Source organism: Struthio camelus, chromosome 1, assembly GCF_040807025.1.
Source record: "Struthio camelus isolate bStrCam1 chromosome 1, bStrCam1.hap1, whole genome shotgun sequence".
Classification (NCBI taxonomy): domain Eukaryota; kingdom Metazoa; phylum Chordata; class Aves; order Struthioniformes; family Struthionidae; genus Struthio; species Struthio camelus.
In genome coordinates this window covers 220,295,329-220,314,292 of record NC_090942.1, presented here as the reverse complement: position 1 = coordinate 220,314,292, position 18,964 = coordinate 220,295,329, and the positions used below count along the sequence as shown (strand labels likewise).

The window sequence follows — 18,964 nt, the reverse complement described above, 5'->3', positions numbered from 1 at the left end:
ATACCCGTTATTTGCCTTCTCTTTTATCACCCTGATCAATTCCTTCCTCTTGCTGAAAACTGAGGCAGAGGATGTGTTTAGTTTGGAAGTCGCATCTAGAAGCCATATCGTATCTTTAATCACCACCACATCCTGCGTGTGTAATGATTGCACGTCTGTCCTTATTCTCTTCTGATGCAAATGTCTGCAGAAGCTTTTTTGACATTTACTGTATTATCTGACTCGGCTTGACTTTTGGCATTTCTCAACATTCCAACATATTCTGCCCTTTAAGCTTTCTTTACTGGCTACCTTTTTTTTTCCCTAGTGCTTTGTAGACTCTGCTTATCCCTGAGCTTCTCCTCGTTTTGGTTATTCATCTTGGTTCCCTTTATATATTTTGCAAAATATACAGCTTGATAAGCAAAAAAGATTGGTTGGGAAAGATAGCTGGACTGTGGTGGGAAACTAATGTGAAGGAGACCTGAGAGATCTTCCAATCAAAGGTACTGAAGTGATCAGCAAAGTGTGACCCTTGGAGACCCCAAGCCTTAGTTACCTCCCATTTTTGTTTAACTTCTCACTTAATTTGAAAAGAAACGACCTACATCACTCAGATTACTTTTAATAACTGACTCTTCTGTGCAGTTGTTTGCTACTTAGGAAAACAGGTATTAAATATTGTGACACCTTGTTGATTGCGTGTATAGAGGAGAAGAAGTGTTAGCTATAAAATTCAGAAATATCGGGCTCTTATCAGGGTTAGCAATATTTTTTTTCTCTAATGTATATTTGGGAATAAATGTCTCCCATACAGGGAAGATAAAGATCCAAATCTGAGTGGTATTTCCTTGCCGGGAACAATCCAGAGATCATACCAGTACCATGTTCTCTAACGGTAGCAATGCAGAGACCTTGATCCGTAACTAACACTAAGGATCTGGAACAGACACCCATCACCACCCCATTAGACCTACCTTATCATTCTTTAAAAGCAGAGTTCTCGTTTCTTGAACGCCTCTGAGAGATATACTAGAAAGGCCACAAAGCAGTACAACGATATACCAGTGGTGTGCACTTGATCTCAAGTCGATTGAAGTTAACGGAAAACCTCCTTCTATGGATTTGGGGTCAGGTCCTCTCATCCGACACAAAATGCAGGTGATATGGGGGTAATTCTAGTTCAGGAGGTGTTGTGCTTTGAATAACGTATGAAATGCTTTATGGGGAGGCCTGTTTCTTGCTTGGTCATTCTGCTGACTGAGCATAGTTCGACTTTCACAATGTATGCATTAAGTTATTATTAAAGAATTTGGATTTCATTTTAGGATGATTGACTGGGTGTCCTGGCCCCTGGGAAAGAACATAGACAAGTGGATCATTGCTCTGCTGAAGGGTTTGGCTGCAGTGAAAAAGTTCAGCATCTTGATCGAAGTTACTCTTTCGAAAATTGAAAAGGTCAGTGGCCTCCTTTAAGCGCTGCTACAAACAGCAGCGTTCTCCTTGCGTCTGCGATATCCTCCGCCTTGTCTTTCAACCGAATGAGGATGAGAAGTGACTGGAAATGAATAGCAAATGTTATGCTGTCCCCGAGGGGATCTGAAAGGATCGTTGCTAATAGGCTGTGCCCGCTGCATGCTGTGCTAAAGCTGCGTTGCTGCATACAGGGTGGCGGACTGATACCCATTTTGCAGCTAGCGGTTATGTTCTCCAGAAAGCCCCACCTTACGTGTGTGTTATTGCTGCTAGAGGGAGCTGGGTGCTGGGAGGCAGCATGTTCTTTGCCTGAGCATGTTGCCTAAGGATTTTGGTCAAGAGCCCAAGCTGAGGCTTTTTAGGGCTTGGTTTGCAGAGGTGCTAATATCTTAAAGGTTATGAAATAAAACAAGCCAAGGGCTCTCAGGCCATCGAAATGTTTTCCCTTCCAAAACAGGGAGATCTTGTACAACCTGCCTTTGGGGATGTGAGGCACACGCTCTCATTCAGTTGTGCCTGGATCAGTGCTGGCTGGCATGGGCAAAATACGTGCCGATGAGCATATTAGCACTCTGCACAGTCACAGACCAGTTTTTAAGCTTGTAGCCTGGCCTCATTTCGTTTACTATCACAGATAAATCCCCCATTCCCTTTGCCATCAGCTGTTTTGGTGGTGAGTGCTTGCCACTACCTGAAAGCCAGGAGACTAAGCACTCAGACTGGCCACTTCAAATAACATTTTCCATGCTCCTGTGTGCCTCCTTTTTCTCCTTTGTAAGATGGTGATAATATCTGGTTGAATATCAGCGGAAGTCACTGTAGAAACGCAGACTACGTTTGTCTCTGTGATGCCTCGTGTGCATCAAACAGTGGGGGAGTAACCTAGAGTCTCCAATTTTTATTTATCTTTCCTTTCACTGTTAATGCTTAGGAAAGGGATGCAGCCCTTAATGTTGTATGTGATTCTTGGAAATGTTCAGAAGCGTGATCTGGAAGGGTTACTGGGTGTTGCTGTAGATATTTGTTGCCATTTTCTGTAGGGTAGGACAAATTGTCCTCTGCTTTCTGTCTATTTGCCTGAAAAGTTGGAGAAAAAAATTCAAATATCACAATAAAATAGAAGAGGCACATTTTAGAAAATATGACATGTGCTCGCATGGCCTCTTCTATTGGAGAGTGCGAGATGCAACAGTGCTATGGCTATACTAATAGTCCAGAGATCAGCACCTTGTTGTGCTAGACATTGTGCAGGCCTAAAACAGTGAGGATACCCTACATGGTATATGTAGGGTGCACTGAGGCCACACTCAGGACAGACGATAACTAGAGACCTGGCTGCAAGCTGCGCTCCTATTTGCTTCAATGTCCAGGTGTAGAGATGGACCAGGAGATGCGGTAGATGAATGCAGGCCAGCTGAGCCTGCCTGGTGCCTCTCCTTCCTGCTGTGCCCTTCTTGTGCATGGTGCTATGCCATCCTGCCTTCTCATTTGCTTTTTTTTCCCTCCATCACTAGGTCTTCTCCAAGTTACTGTACCCTATTGTGAGAGAGGGGGCTTTGTCCGTCCTGCAGTACATGCTCCTGAGTTTCCAGCACTCCCATGAAGCGTTCCACTTGGTAAGGCTGAATCCAGAACTCAGATGAGTGTGTCACCCTGTGCGAAGCTGTGCCATGGTGAATGTGGGAGCTGGGAGGGAGTCTGAGGAGGTGAGATACTAGGGAATCACTTTCTGTAGTCTGCTTCTTTGCATCGTGTGAAAACCCAACCCTGTCTGTCAAACTGAGGTATGTTGACCCTGGAATCTGCGCACCATCTTCTGCAGCCCAGAAAGCTTTATGGGCACTGCAAAACTGGGGCTGAGATACGGAGGGAAGTCCTGAGTCTAAGAGGAGTTGTTTGCTATGGACCAAGCAACCGTACTGGATAAGAGTGAGATGGAGAGCAGAAGTGAGGCCTTACTTTATTCTCGGATGATTCCTCCCATTTCTCTTGAGGCTTATGAGCCTGATGGCTCATCTCCAGGGATAAATCAGTGTAAAGCTGACAGGGGCTTGGCTCTTCCTGATTCCCAATGTGGGCACTGTCCGGATTTACTGTGCACAGGCCACGCTTTTTTCTGCAGTGCTTTGCTAGCCGGAAGAGTGATTTCTGTGCGCAAGTGTCCACAGCCTTCACAATGCTTTCTCAGCTTCAGAGCTGGCCAGCTGAGGACACACTTAGTGTGAACGTGTGGCATGGCCTGTTAAGCCACACCGAGGGCCTTATCAGAAACAGCTGTAGCGGTTTTGCAGTCGTTTTAACCTGATGTTTGCCAACCCTGCAAATGAAAGCAGTGGCTCCCCTCTTCCCCTGCCCTTGCCAAGTCTTGGACCGCTTGTTTCTCTCAACCACTCTCCCTTGTGCCAGGTCATTTGTATGGCTGCTGGGGAAACTGCGTCATAAAATGGATCCAGGAAAAAACCTAACCTGGCAGAAACCGCCAGATGGTCGGCATTGCGTGGCTTGGTCTGGATCTGGCTTGCCGCTGAGCTGCACAATTGCGTTTGCCTGGCCAAAGAAAGGGGATGTGCAGGGTGTCCTGGGCCAAGGTTATGCTCACGTAGGCTGGCTTAGGATGTAGTTTCATGCTCAGGTTAAGAAGATACAGCCCCAAAATTATTTGTTGCCATCCTTTCAGCTGAGATGTTGCAAATTTTGCCACTCTGACTTCGGGCATGTTAGACGAGCCTTTGCATAGAGAGCATCTCAGGGGGCTCAGCAAAGGAAAGGGAATATATTCCTCAAAAGCCCTTGCCGTTCCCTAAACAAGTGCCTGACCCTCCCTTGGTCTCACTGGACCATTCCACGTACAACTTCAAAGTGTTACCAACATCTTCGGACACCCATTACCGTTTCTTGAGGCGATCGGATATCTTTCCAAGGATTACTCAACGTCATGGAATGAGATTTAGAGACTGGATCAGAACACTTCCAGTTCATGAATTCTCTGCTGCTAAAGGCCAAAAAAACAAAACAACCCATTTTTTAGCAGCATTTGAATCTTCTCTTTTCATTTCCTCAGTGGTATTTCATATTTTATTTTGCTGTTGACACTGAGGCACTGCTCTGCTTTTTTCCAGTGTTGCCACTGGAATGCTGTAATTAAAAAGCGGGGATGAAGGGAAAGGCATGCTTTCAGTGACTGAACTGATAAAAAATAATGGAATATCACTCCTATTAATGTTTGATTTTATATTTTTTCATTAAAGCCTTTGGATTTTTGCCTAAAGAATCATGAAATAAGCATATTAGGCTGGAAAAAATCAAAGTGAGCCAACATTTTCAACTGATGTGTTTTTGTTCCTCAGCTGGAGACACTTTAGAAGAGAGTGATTTCTTGAGAAACTCTCCAGTTTCTAAAAATAGACCCTTCCAACGGATTGTCTTCAGTTGGGCGTCCACAGTTTGAAACACTCCAAAAGTCACCCGTTGCTCTTGGCCTGAAGTTTTCATCTCTAGCCCAGCAAGCACAGATTTCCTCCCACCAATTTTTTAAAAACAGAGCATAAGCCTGTCTTGCTTCTTATCTCTTTGCGTTTGCCCTGGTACTTTGGAAGAGTTCTGAGAACTGTTCCTCTCACAGCTTAGCACAATATTGATTTATAAAATGGTATTTGTACTGGTATTAAAATTCATTTGCTTCCCCAGCAAAACTTTCCATTTGGAAAGGAAATAGTTAAATTCGGCAATATTTTGAAGGAGAAACAAGGAGCCAGAGAGGAAGAAAGGGAGAGAGAAAGAGGAAGAAAGGAGGGAAGGAAGGCCCAGGAAATGGCTGTGGGAGAGATTCTAATATTTTAGTCCAGACTTGCTCCAGTGTAAAATAACATAAAATAGAAATATGAAAAATGTTGCGTGAATGCCCAAGGTCACCTTTTACTCCACTTTAGCACATCTGCAGGTTTTGGAGTAGATTATTAATTCACTGCTGCTACAGGGTCAGCAGAGGGGGCCCGAGAGCAATTTATCATTTGCATTTGGGTTGGTTTGTTCATTTAAAAAAAAAAAATCTAGATTAAGGGTGACACTATAAGCAAAATAATAAATACGCTATTTATATGCCTGTCACCACCCATCTGATCATGCCAGTTGCAATTTTATTTATGCAGCATGAGATAAAATGTAGCACATCCTATTACTCAAGATAGGGAATACACTTCTTGTAGGTTGATTTACTTACCTTGGAGGTGTGAAACACTTTACTCGATACTTAGCATATAACACTCCTTTCCAGAGCGTGTGTGTGTGTGTTTTAGCAGAGATTAATCTGTGCAAAGAATGAAAATCACAGCATGGCAAAGAACGAGCGCAAACCTGCATTTTTTATGCAGCATGAAACCCCCCTAAGGTGTGTAACCCCAAATTTGCTTTGCTAAAGTCAGTGGAGCTGTTCAGTTCAACAAATAAAAGATGAAGTCCTGCATGGGACTGAAGTGAACTCCTGCACTGTCCTTTCTGCCTGGGGGTGAATTTCATTCACTCGCGTGTGTGTTACAGCTCTGTGAGTAATTTGGAGCTGTATGTGACTGAGTGAACTTTCTTTTTCCAGCTGCTCCCTCACATTCCCAGGCTGGTGGCCTCTCTGAAGAAGGAGGACTCCAATTCTGCCACCAGCTCGCTGGAGCAGCTGGCTGAGCTCGTCCACTGTATGTTCTTCCGCTTCTCAGGATTTCCAGATCTCTACGAACCAGTCCTAGAAGCGGTTAAAGTAAGACATACACCTCTCGGCTACTTTTCCAAGCTGTGTATTGCATGCAGAAGTGGCATGTTAGTTTGCCGTCTAGCACAGAGGGAGTGTCTTACTGGTCAGGATGTCCTAACTGAATACCTCAAGATCTGGCAGAAGAAAGGGTTTAAAACTCTTCAGTTTGAGCCCCTTGTAGGCAGGCTGGCTGCATTTTGGGCAGAGACTTCCAGTGGACCTACAGAAGTCCTGATTATGACTATGGGTTTTAGCTGTGGTTTGAATGCCTCTAAACTACCAATACTTGCAGCTAAACAGTTCCTCGCATGCATGCGGGTGCGTGTGAAAAGCAAGGGAAATAAGTTTTGTCATGAACACCTCTTGCAGAGAAGTTTTGCCGTTGTCTGTTACTAATTCTTTGCATCAAGAGGTGCTGATCTGTGACACAAATCTCTGTTTCCAAGGCTCTTCCAATTCCAAACGAAGACCGGATTAAGCATCTCTTGGGACAGAATGCTTGGACCTCCCAGAAGAACGAACTGGCTTGCTTCTACCCACGCCTGGCTTCCAAATCTGAGACGGGAAAGATTGGGTTAATGAACTTGGGAAACACCTGCTACATGAATAGCATCATACAGTCTCTTTTCATGGCTTCAGAGTGAGTTTCCGCTCCCTCATTCCCACTCAAGACTGCTCTCAGGTTGTTTGCCACCAGCATGGCTCTTCCCAGACTAATTTTCTGTCTTGTTTTGCATCTCTCATTTTCTTTTACAGTTTCAGGCATTCAGTGTTGAACTTAACGGAGGGCAACTCCCAGCCGCTGATGACAAAGCTCCAGTGGCTCTTTGCATTTTTGGAGCACAGTCAGGTAATTATTTCATGTTCTAGTTATTTGTTTGGACTGTCGGCTGCGGAAAGGCTCGTCTCCAAGTCACTTCCTGCCTACTCCAACGTGCTGATAAGGAGCTGGGGATCTTGGTGGATTTTCTATAAAGGGACAAATTTTGTTTATATGGAAAAGGCAGATTTTGGGGGTGGGGGAGGCAAGTAAGTCCCAAACTCCTATCACACATGAAATGGAGCAGCATTCACACCAGGCTCCGTACCTTCAGCCTGTGACATTCCTTGGTTTGATGTAATAACTAGTATTAGACAGTGAAATCCATTAGTAGACAGTGAGACCCATTTGTTAATAGTTTACGTATGTGGCTGACTGAAAAAGCTTGTTGGTATGAAGGTTTCTGTTTCTTGCTATGCAGCAAGGAAGAAGATCGGCTCAGCTCAGTTGTCCCTTTGCTTCACAGCAAAGTAAAGGCAAATTATGTGGAATTTATGGAATTTGCCTTAAAAGTGGTTTTGTTAGAAGGAAAACAAAAGGACCCTTTAGAGTCCAGATGCTTTAAATCTTCTGCATTTGAGGGAAACTACAAGATTCTGTAGCCCATAATCAAATTAATTATGAATGAGCGTTTAGCAAGTATGCACAATGACCATAACACACTGTAGGAAGCAGCAAGGTTTTGCCTTTCAGACCTCTGGGACCAAGCTGCAGACTTCTGGAGATGAAGTATGGTCATATCTAGACCCTCTCTTGAAAATATATCTTTCTATCCCTAAAGGGACAGGATTTTGAAAGTCATTGACCAGTGAATTTTCCCTTGTCGTGAAACCATTTAGCTCAGTCCCCTGTTTTCTAAGTCTTGACTGACAGTGTTGGCTTGTTGCATCGTGGTGATATCTCATTTCAGGGGGCTTTGGATTAAAAAAAAAAAAAAGAGAACCTGTTAAATATCATATTTAGTCATAAAAGAGCCTACTTTTTAACAGCAGCGTAGGGTGTCTGTGATCTTCAGATGAGCAAATACAGTAGTGTTTTATGCTTTCTTTCCCAAGACACCCCTGTGCTTGGTGTCCAGGATTGTGATCAGGGGCGGGAAGAAAAGCAAGATGGGCTGTTACAAGTGGAAGCATCACCAAGACTTGGATTTGCACAGAACTACTTGCTTGTTATCATGCAGCTTGTAGTCTGAAAACACCCCCCCCCAAATCCCCTGGCTGCACTGCGCAAGGCTGGAAAGCTTTCTTGTGGATGCACAGCACAGTATGGTCGCTGCTTTGTGCCATCTTCCTCCTGTGCTGGCCGTGTCCCTTCCCCTGGACCGAAATTCCTCATGCCTTTGCTTACCAGCTGTCCAGCCGAGGGTGTAAAATAATATTATGGATTGGATCAGTCGTGCTGTTTTCCTAATTTCCTAATAGTTTCCTAATAATAGCCTTCCAGTTATTTTACTTCTTTGGGCAGTTTTTAAAGTCACTGCTTTGCTGAAGATGTTTATTTTTCCATATTAATTAGACAGCAGCTTCCTAAGGGCAGTGATTACATTATCTGGTAATGCAGATTACCTGCCTGCAGTGATTAGAATGATGGGTGGAAATTTAGTGGATTTTTTGTTTTGTTTTTCCATAGAAGGATTTGGTGAGAGATATCCTGATCAAATTAAATGGAGCAACAAATTAAATTCAGGCTGAATTAAGTAGAAGTCTCTGGGCCAGGAAAATAAACCATTTGAAAAGTGAAGGAAGAAATAAACATGAGGATATTTAATAGTAGTGTATATAAAATAATGGCCCATTAAAAATAGGTGAGCAGAAGCTCTTGTTCTCATAATACAAGAGCAAAGGGATGTTAAGCAGAACTGAGAAGCGGGACATTTACCCTTCCAGTCGTGGTCCTGTTGTGCTGGTTTTGTTTAAGGGAAAACCTCAGACAGAAGAAGGTGAAGTGAGTGGCCCAGGCTCTTATGTTAGAGATAGCATGAGGAGTCGGGAGTAGGGCATGGGTTTTTTGACCTTGTTGCCTTACATGAGACAGCGAAGGCTTGTAGCGAACCAAGCAAGTCTTCCCGAGCTCAGGGATTAGCCCTTGTGCGGAAAAAGAAGGGACCTCATCAGGACCGTGGCACACAAGTGTACCCTGCTCCTGGCAGAGCAGGCGGAAAGACCTCCTTCCTCCATCTCCATCCCCCAATGCCAAACGGGAACTTGGACCCTGGCTTAAATGCTTTTCTCCCTCTTGTCTTTTCCTGCCAGCGACCTGCCATCTCACCTGAAAGTTTCCTCTCTGCCTCCTGGCCTCCTTGGTTCACCCCTGGTGCTCAGCAGGATTGCTCAGAGTATCTGAAGTACCTGCTGGACCGGTACGTGGCAGACGCCGCGATTTCGTAGCCCCTGTGTGCACTGACAGCAACCGTGTTGGGGCAGGGACAATCTCACTGCCCTGCCTCTGCGCCGCCCAGCACAGCGATGCGTCAGGCCGGGAACGTAATATTTAATGATAACTCAAGCGCAGGTGGCTGTTCTCTTCCCGTGGCACTCCAGTCTTATTTTCTAGCAAGAACAGTGGAGGGTATTTGACAACTAATATTGCTGCCTGGTACTGGTGCTTGCTTCAGAGCATTTCCGAGCCCTGTCTGACACTTGTTCTTTTTCACACATCAAGTATATTATACTAGCCCTGGGTGCTGGAATGAATGATATTTCACCCAAATGACGGGTATTTAGAAAGCACAGTGGAGCCAGGAATAGTAGCTGAGACCCAGAGGAGTTCGAAGAATGGAGACTTGAGTGCCTGGGGCTGAAAGGCAGTGAGACTAGTCCCAGGCTTCTTCATAAAACCCTGTTTATGCTGTCCAGTAGATAAGCTCAGGAAATCAGTTCATCTTGAAAATTTCTGCCTTTACTCTGAAGGCCAGAAGGAATGATTGTGCCAAGTTCAGAGAAAAGCTAGTTGGCTCTCTTTGAAGCCTTGTTCTTGAGATGTTAATTTTGCCTTTCTCTTACCTAGAACCCCCACATCTCCAGCATCCCAGTGATCCCCCTAGGAGAGGGATCAATAGCACACAAAGATCTCTGATTCCAAAATCCTGCCCTCTTCACTCCCTGCTTTCCACCTACAGCAAACGCCCCGGCTGGCAGGACTCTCTCTATCCATCTGAAGGTGACGAGAGGTCGAAAGCCACCGTATAAAGGCGAAGGATGAAAAGGAGAAACTAGTGGCCTGATGCAGATGCCTAAGCATAGACATGCAGAGCTGTTTGATGTGCCTGGGGGTGTCCCACCTGGTCTCCAGCTGCTGATCCTGAAAGGAATGAGGCTCCCGCAGGCTCTGTGCCACGTCTGCCAGCTGTGAGCAGATGTGCAGATATCTGAGGTGCCCTGCAGCACTTCAGATGGCACCAGGCACCTATGCTTATGCAGCTTAAACTGAATTAAACCCCACCAGATAGAAACTATACATTAAAACTGTTTCTTGGTGTTGTACTGATGTATAATGAAACCTTTTTTTTTTTCTCCTGCCAAAGTTTACATGAAGAAGAAAAAACCGGAAAAAGGATCTACCAGAAACTGAAAGAATCCAGCTTGATGTCTCAGGCCATTGAACAGCATTATTTAAACAAGACATTAATTGAGAAGATGTTTGGGGGTAAAATGATGACAAAAATCCGCTGCCTGAAGTGTCTGAATGTCTCCTCTCGAGAAGAAGCCTTCACAGACCTGTCCCTGGCTTTCCCTCCGCCAGACAGGCATGTGCTTAGGACAGGGAGCACATCTGTTTTACCAGTGGAAGAAATTGGTCCACAGTTTATTGAGCCTCCTGGAAACCCAAGCCAGATAATGGGATCTCCTAGGAAGCAGAAGAAGCCTCATGTGTCTGGAGACCACCCAGCCCAGCTGGTGCTGGTGGAAACACTGGGTTTCCAGGAGCCAGGAGAGCAGGCAACTCCCTTAAGCAGCGATGCTGTTAACATGGATTCAGCCAAAGACCCTCTCTTGGCTTTTGGGGAGCAGACATGCAGTCCCAAGGACTCCAGATCTGTTCCGGATTTAATCAATTATTTCCTGTCTCCGGAGAGACTGACAGCAGAAAATAAATATCATTGTGAGAAATGTGCTTCCTTGCAGGATGCTGAGAAAGTGGCTGAGCTGACGGAGGGGCCGCACTACCTCATCCTTACCCTGCTGCGGTTCTCCTTCGACCCGAGGACCATGAAGAGGAAGAAGATCTTGGATAATGTCTCCATTCCCTTGGTGCTGAAGCTGCCTGTTCTTGTTGCCCCAGAAGAAAGCGAGGATGTTTGGCACCGCAGGAAGGACAGAGCTGCCCCAGGCAGCAGTTTTGTGTCTGTCGTTTATGACCTCTGTAGCGTGGTGGTGCACTCAGGGATCTCCTCCGAGAGTGGCCATTATTATTGCTACTCCAGAGAGTGCAGCGACACCAGCACCCTTGGGCAGCCCCAGGACGGCGCACAGAAACCTGCCTCTGACAAGCAGTTGGACTTTGAAATCCAGTGGTACCTCTTCAATGACACCAGGGTTTCTTTCTCCTCCTTCGAATCGGTCAGCAATGTGACCTCTTTTTTCCCCAAGGACACTGCCTATGTGCTCTTCTACAGGCAGCGCCCGGGCAGGCAGAGCTGCCCGTTGCACGAGGCTGGGGCTGAGGCGAGCCGCCCACACGGCGAACCCTCCCTCAATAAGGACTTGATGGAAGCCATTTCCAAAGACAACATCCTCTACTTGCAGGTAACTCCCTTTGCCATTTGCGCTGCGGCAGAAGGATGCATTCCTGCTGCTGCCGAAATCAATGGCACTGATCTCGGTGGCAGCAGGATCTGGTTCTGAGGATAAGTCCACATGTGCAGATACCCAAATTAACTCAGAGCTAGATTAAGTACTGTACTCTGCATATGATTTTCACGGCTATGTATGTGGCTATGTCACAGCTTTCCTACCTCCCTCATCACCTAAGTGGGTCACCAGGCTGTGGCTTCCTGGCTGAGATTGCCAGGATAGAGCAGAAGGGAATTTGAGCCTTTGATTTTTTTAACTGGACTTTGCTGCTAGGACCATCCACAACACACATATTGCCGATGGACGACGTACTGTGTGGGAAAGTTTGGTTCCTGCGTAAATTTGTTCCTGTTGCCTAGCCTGATCAACTGGCAGCTCCCTGTGCAGTATAATGACATCTCTGCTCCCTTTCCCCAGGGTCCAGCCTATCTTTTCTTTGTGGCTATGTTAAGTGAGGGAGAAGCAGCTACTTGATCTTGCCTAACTAACAGAAACATGTTTTTTGTGCTTCCAAAGCATGTCCTCAGCTGGAGAACCGAGTTCATTGAAATTGGCCAAAGATCCACAGCAAATTTTCTACTAGATGTCTAGGAAAGATGGGTGAGCTGGGAATAAAAACTAGGGCAGGTTTCATTAATAGGCTAAAGCTTTCCAAACAGCAGAAGTGTCCTGTAGGAAGTGAATCATCTGAAGGAAAGGCAGATGGGTTGGAATTTGAGGAGTTTGCTCCTCTCCCAGAGGTTGCTGCAGGTTGCGGAGGGTCTATTGTTCAATCACCTGCCACGGCTTGGAAGATGTGATGCTTTGATGCATCTCCCTGCCATGGTGTCTCCCCAGCTCCTGTTGCACCTCATGCTTGATGACAGCTCTAGCGATGAGCACTCGGCTATCGGAGGAAAGCGCATACTTTATCTCACTGCTTAGATAGATTTAGAGACCTGTGCTGGACAATCGCTCCAAAGTCTGCGAGTCCCTGGGGATCCTGTGGCTGTGCATTTTGTTTATGGGTCCAAAGTCTGCCCATTATTTATCACTAGCAGTTCCCTTCCCGCTTTAAGCAAGGTTTGGGGACCCTGTTCGCCTTCCACAAGTGGGCTTACAGAGAGAGTATTCCTTTGTGATTTATCCATTAATGCTGAACTATCCCGGCTGATGACCCCCAGATTTCCTAGTGAAACCTGCCCTTGACCTCTCTGATCTGCCTTCCACCTTGCTGAATTTCTCACCAGGACCTGATCTGATAACCCCCGGAGTAATTTGTAGCAGGCTCCCACTGATGAAGAAACAGGCGCCCAACTTCTCTCATTGAAGGGAAGGTGGGAGCAACTCTCCGTGCCATTTAGCAGCAGGTAGTGGCAATATCTTTGCTTTATTTCTCCTCCTCCCTTTTCCCAGGAACAGGAAAAAGAAGCAAGGAACAGAGCTGCCTACATTTCCGCCTTGCCGAAATCCCCTCTGTGGTGGAGAGACTTTGACAGGGACAAGGATGATGACAGCTCGTCGGGGGGCTGCAGCCCTGCTGCTGGGGGAGGAGGATCCGGCTCATTTCACGGACTTGTCTTCTAGGGATCAGGTTAAATCTAACATTCATGTCTACGTGTCTAACCCAGCTGCCAGGCCAACCTGAAGCCAGAGGCCCCTTCTTTCTGACACCAGTGACAGCAAGCATCTCGGAGAAGGATTTGGCCTTGAATCTTTCAACGAAAAAGGACTCACGGGCTTACTCAGATACTATGTGGCTGGCTGGAGCTAAATGCTGGTGCCTGGAGGGTCCTACCGCTTTCTATGCACTTGATCTTAACGCCTTAAAGTAATCCTAGTAGCTAAGCACCTACGGAGACGAGCAGTTGATGACAGCTCAGAGAAGTGCCCTTTTGCTTAAGCGTAGCCTTGTCTTGCCTGCTGCAAACCCTGCCACCAGCCTGCCGAGAGGACAGGGACAGACCCAGTGTAGCTCTGGGGCTTGAGACCTTCCATGGACGCCCCATTTGCAGCCCAGGCTTTCCCTCAGCGTCGACTCATTTTTGGGGTGCCTCTGCTTGATTTCTTTCCTTTTTTTTTTTTTTTTAATGCATATTTGAGAACCCATGTGGAGACAATGTAAAGGAACTGCATTTCCTAAAAAAGCTCAGCGGCCAGCATGGCAAGGCAGGTTTGCCTGGGGGAGTGAGCCCGTGAGCCTGCTTCAATCAGAGCGAACATGAGCAGGTCGACTAGCGAGACCTTGTGCAGTTGCCAAGGCAGCATTGCAAAACGTCCGGAAAGAAGCTGAGGGGCCCGAACCCCTAGAGCCAAAAGAGACTGACCCTGGTCTTGTTGGGCTTTTTGTGCTTCATCAAGCCCCTGTTGTGTTACCCATTTCCTACAGTGACCTCGCCTGACATTTTGGATGCTATTAATGTACGCGGCGGCCTCAGACACACAGCCCTTTGTTCAGGCACGTCTTTAGGACTCGGTTACCCTTTTTCTGCTATTGTCATTTCCTGGGTTTCTGGGCCAGATCTACTGTTTAGAAATTGGGCTTTCTTTTGGGATACCTTGAATTGAGCATCCAAAAATGGAGACCCCCCCCCTGCCAAAACCACTAGCTGTTTTTTAAAATACTGATTTGCAAGGACAGTAACCCCAACTGGATGTATTAGATAAACCAATATAAATACATAATATATAAGCCAATGCATTATATAAGCCAATATAAATGTCGGTTTGTAAGGACAGAGGCTGATTTTGATTGTGGGAGGCTGACCTTACCCCTGGGCCACGTGTCTATATGAACGTAGCTCCATGTAATGCAGTTCCCTAGTGGTTGTCCAAGCCTCCTCCTCACTCGCGCCTGTAGTAGAGATTTCTCTAGCTCAAGTGGCAGAGGCTTGTGCCTTAGGTCCTGGGTTCAGAGCCTAATCCTGATGGGGTGGGGAGAATATTGCATTGCCATGGAGTGAAAGGCAAAGCACAGAAATTGCTGCAGATGTTGCAGATGGGAGGTGAGGTCTGCTAGAGAGGACACGTTCTGGCTTGGGATCCAATCTCTGGCGTATACTCTAATATTCTTTTATTGTCTTTCCTATATATAAATAAAGGAGATGAAGTCATGCAACGTGGAGATTTACGGCATGCTTAGTGTCTCATACTGGTAGCTTTACAAAGTGGCTTTGGTCCTTTATCCACTGATGCTTGGGGACATGAGACATTTCTGTGACCTTTTGGTTGTGGACAGCCTCCTGTAACCCATCTGTTGCTGGCCACCCCACTTTGGTGGGTCTCCAGCTTGTTGCTTATCGCTAGCATAGCTTGAGTTGGGGCCGGATCTTGCTTGACCTACTGGGTCTGGCTGCGGGTGCGTGTCCCTCTGGTGGAAGTGTTTCCCCTGTCGCTGTGCCTGCAGGGGCTGGTTTCCCCTTGCCAAATGAGTGCTCCGAGCCCTAAAATGTTGAATTTCCCAGGTTCTCCTACCTTTGAATAGCCTGTGGCCTGGCCAGCAGAGCTGCTGGCTGGACTATGTTTCCCTGCACTTTAAACATAAATAGAGCAGCGTGAAAGAGGAGTGAAAATAAAACCCCAGTCTGAGGATCTCGTCTTCTGTTTTATAAAATATGAGACAAATAAAGATCTTTCAAAACTGAAGAATTATATTTAAACTGCAACTGTTATGAACCGTACCGCAGTAAATTCAAATCCAAGTTACACTGGCAGATTGTAATCCCATTAACGGGATTATGTATATGAATAGCAGACCATATCTATTGTATTTACTGGAATTAAGCCAGATTTAAAGCAGTGCTAATGGGAAATAAATATGGAACCAAAGCTGAAATTATACAAAAAGTACAGAATTTCCTGACATTAATAATAATCTTCTGTCCAAAGAGGTTTCCTAGTGCTTTCTTGTTCCTGAAGGTCAAATTGACTTCCTTCTTTGCATTACAGTGTCACCTGGAGGCATTTACTGAGACCTGGTGCCAGCTGTGCTCGGTGCTGGACATTACATTTGTGGGAGACCGTCTCTGCCTTGGTCGGCTCCTAATCTAAATAGTCAAGATGACAGATAATCAAAGAAAGAGGGAAAAGTGGCCTGAGTAAGACAACATGGGATAGTGGAGTCTGTGCTTATTATTCCCCAGAGCGTGTGTCATGGGAAGAAGAGGATAATGGGGCCCTCTCTGTTTTCTGCACACCATTTGGGATTGCAGATTCCTCTGTCACGGTCTCCTTGCCATGCCGAAGGGCCCAATTCATTACTGTCCCTCACGGAGAAGCTGTTGCATTGCTAAGCTCTTCCCCGAATATATATTTTCTTGTTCTACTCTATGATTTTTCAGATGAGCTGCCCTAAACCACCCGCAGGATTCAACATGAGATTGCAGCCTGGGTGTTTTCAACGACATAATGCGGTTGTCTGTTTTGATCTCTGTTCATATCCTATAATTCTTAGCACTGGATTTCCCTTTTGGACTGAGCCCTGAGCCTGTATTTTCACAGTATTGTCTACAGTTGCTCTAAGATTTTTCCCCCCAAATAATTATTCTCTCTCTATATAGATATTAAAAAAAAAGATATAAATGACTAATTTACTAAATATTTAATATGCATTACTATTAGCATTAATATTCATACATTACATTAGTAATATCACCATTATTAATACCAGCAATAATATCAATATACTATAACACTAGTAATACTATTAATATACTATATATTAGTATAATATTATAGTATGCCATTATTGTAATATAATAATATAGCTATATTATTAATATATATATTAATGTAAACTGCATGCTGGGCTATTGCATTTCAGTGCCTCAGATCTGGCTAAAGAGAGACCAATGGGTGAAATGTGGCTGGAAATCCAGACTTCTCATTTCTTCTAAACTTGGTGTTGATCCAGAAGAGAATTGCAGGTTAAGCAGGGTGGACCTGAACCTCTCTTTCTGACCATTGACGGCCTTGTATGAAAAAGGATTGCCTTTTTCCACTTTGTATATGTTGTTAGTTGCTAATATTTTTTTTAAGCTTGCTTGAAACCCCTTTGTTACCGAACTGTTCTGAATTTTGGTAAGGAACGTGACCTGTGAAATATAGATGTTTGTGGCAACAGCCAGTCCTACACTGCTTTCTGCGTTTACTGCACAGAGGGTACAACCCAGGCGCTACTTCTGTGATCAGGGCTTCTTGTATCAACTGCAAATTTCTCACGCTATTACTTTGATGCTTTTTTACAACCCTCGTGCTTTCATTTGGGTTAAATTAGGCTCAGCTGACTACACCGGCATTATCTGCAGCAGGGAATTAAACATACCCAGGACCATTTGCTGGCACTGGGGCTGACCGGTGTGGAGCATCCTATGCCCATACTGTGAAGCCTCTAAAGCAGGGTGGTAGCATCCAAATTGCCTATTAGGAATGAGCCTCACCAGCTCCTAGTGGGACCTGGATCCACAGTTAACAAACATGGAGAACCTCCTCCTTTGAAATGAGAGCCAATTTTAAAAATTCTGGAAAAAAGTCTAAAAAGTCAGTCTGGAAACACTTCAGGGTTGGGCTTGGTGTCTCATTTTGCCCCTGCTCCATCGTAGATGTGACGCGAGGAGTTATCCCTGTGGACCCAGGGATTGAGGCCGTGCAGGGCAAGCCCTGGGCTCACTCCCCCTTCTTGTGTTGGGCGAACAGCAGCACCTGCACCCCGGGTCTTTTGGCTTGCAGTAGCTGACTTTCCCACTGCAGTTTCTTTCCTCTATTGTGCTCAGCGTGCAGCCTGCAAAGAGATACTCCTGGTTTCTTGGAGACCTCCGACACCACTGAAATGTGACTGCCCGGAGATGCCACTTGCTGCATGTCTTGCAGTTGTAATGACGTGTGGAGCAGGGGTATGTGAAGTGCTTGTCTCTTGGAAGGGGAAAGCATTTGGCAGCACTGAAATCTGTATTTACTCAGGAGGTAGGTGATGCAGCAAGAGGAAAGCATAGGCTGAAGGGTCTGAAATACGCTTGGTGCTGGCCAGGGTAGTGAGGACTGCTCAGAGCCTGCAATAGGCTGTGCAGATTCCCATGCTGTTTCCGAGCTGCAGGTGCACACATAAGATAATTATATTGCAGCAACATGCCCAAATTGCATTTGGTGTCAAAAGAAGACAGGGCTTTGGCAAATGTTGCCACCAGCTCATCCTTGCCTCACCCTTCTTGGTGGAAGGATCTGGTTGGGTTAGAGGCGGGGTCTACCTGCTGTCCATGGCCAATGCACCTTCACCCACACAGTGGGACTTGTTCTGAGGTTATTTAAAGAGCGATGGTTGGACTAAAGAGAAAAGCAGGCACAAAATGAGATGGCACATGAAAAAGAAATTCAAGATATCCAAAGGCTGGACAAGCAAAGCTCAAGACCATGCACTAACATGACCACCCAAAGCAGAAGGTGAAGAAGGTCCTGCTCCTGCAGTCACTGGCAAGGCTCACCCCAGTAAGCATGCCAAGTCCATGTCTTCACAGCCTTTCATTTCCTGGTGAGGCCTTAGGAGGGTCTGAACCAGCAAATAAACCCGAGCCAGTGCATGGGACTGGGCCTTGGAAGCCCTAGCCTGTTCCCTGCATGGCTTTGGGTTGGGCCAGCTCCCTTGGATGACAGCTGGGCAGGGAGTTAGGAGCAGGTACGTGCAAAGGCCCTGTTGAACCCCACTGCCACTTGCCCTTGGGGTCAGTAAATAGTCCCTAGTCTATTTAATTTACTAGCCTAGACAGAGCCAGCATTACCTAAAAGGGTACCCCAAGCCTTGCAAAATCTGCCCCATCACTGCTCAGATAGGACACCTGGAGCTGAAGAAGGGGAGATACTTCGCAACACAACCTGGAAGTTGCTCTAAATGCTTTAGAGGCATCGCGTAACTCCACTAATTCAGAAATTAATACTCCTTTTCTCCCCCCTTGAATCAATCTTCAGAGTCAGCAGTGAGAGACGTCTTTTTTATTATTATTCTTTTATTTTCCCATTGCTTTTCCGCTGCATATACAGTACTTAAAAACGAGATCACCTTCATGTCAGGCAGGTACCATGTTTATTAACAGCAAAAAAGTATTATCTAGGTTTCACTCAAGACTGATTTACAGGATAAATAATTGTTTCAAAAACAATTGTTTAAAAAAACAACAAAACCCCAAA

General features: G+C 45.7%; 1 protein-coding gene across 9 annotated transcripts in view; it reads left to right on the top strand.

Annotated features, from left to right (window-relative positions):
* USP35 (ubiquitin specific peptidase 35) overlaps window positions 1-18,762 on the top strand; it is a 41,331-nt gene extending 22,569 nt beyond the window's left edge. For all 9 annotated transcript variants that reach the window (XM_009672618.2, XM_068930649.1, XM_068930652.1 and 6 more), the window contains 8 exons: window positions 1,308-1,437; window positions 2,970-3,071; window positions 6,044-6,202; window positions 6,643-6,836; window positions 6,953-7,046; window positions 9,269-9,375; window positions 10,540-11,761; window positions 13,205-18,762. In XM_009672618.2, coding sequence (XP_009670913.2) covers window positions 1,308-1,437; window positions 2,970-3,071; window positions 6,044-6,202; window positions 6,643-6,836; window positions 6,953-7,046; window positions 9,269-9,375; window positions 10,540-11,761; window positions 13,205-13,375 — 2,179 coding nt within the window. In that variant the 3' untranslated portion in view covers window positions 13,376-18,762. The remainder of the gene's footprint in view (window positions 1-1,307; window positions 1,438-2,969; window positions 3,072-6,043; window positions 6,203-6,642; window positions 6,837-6,952; window positions 7,047-9,268; window positions 9,376-10,539; window positions 11,762-13,204) is intronic.
* Window positions 18,763-18,964: the final 202 nt, after the last annotated feature.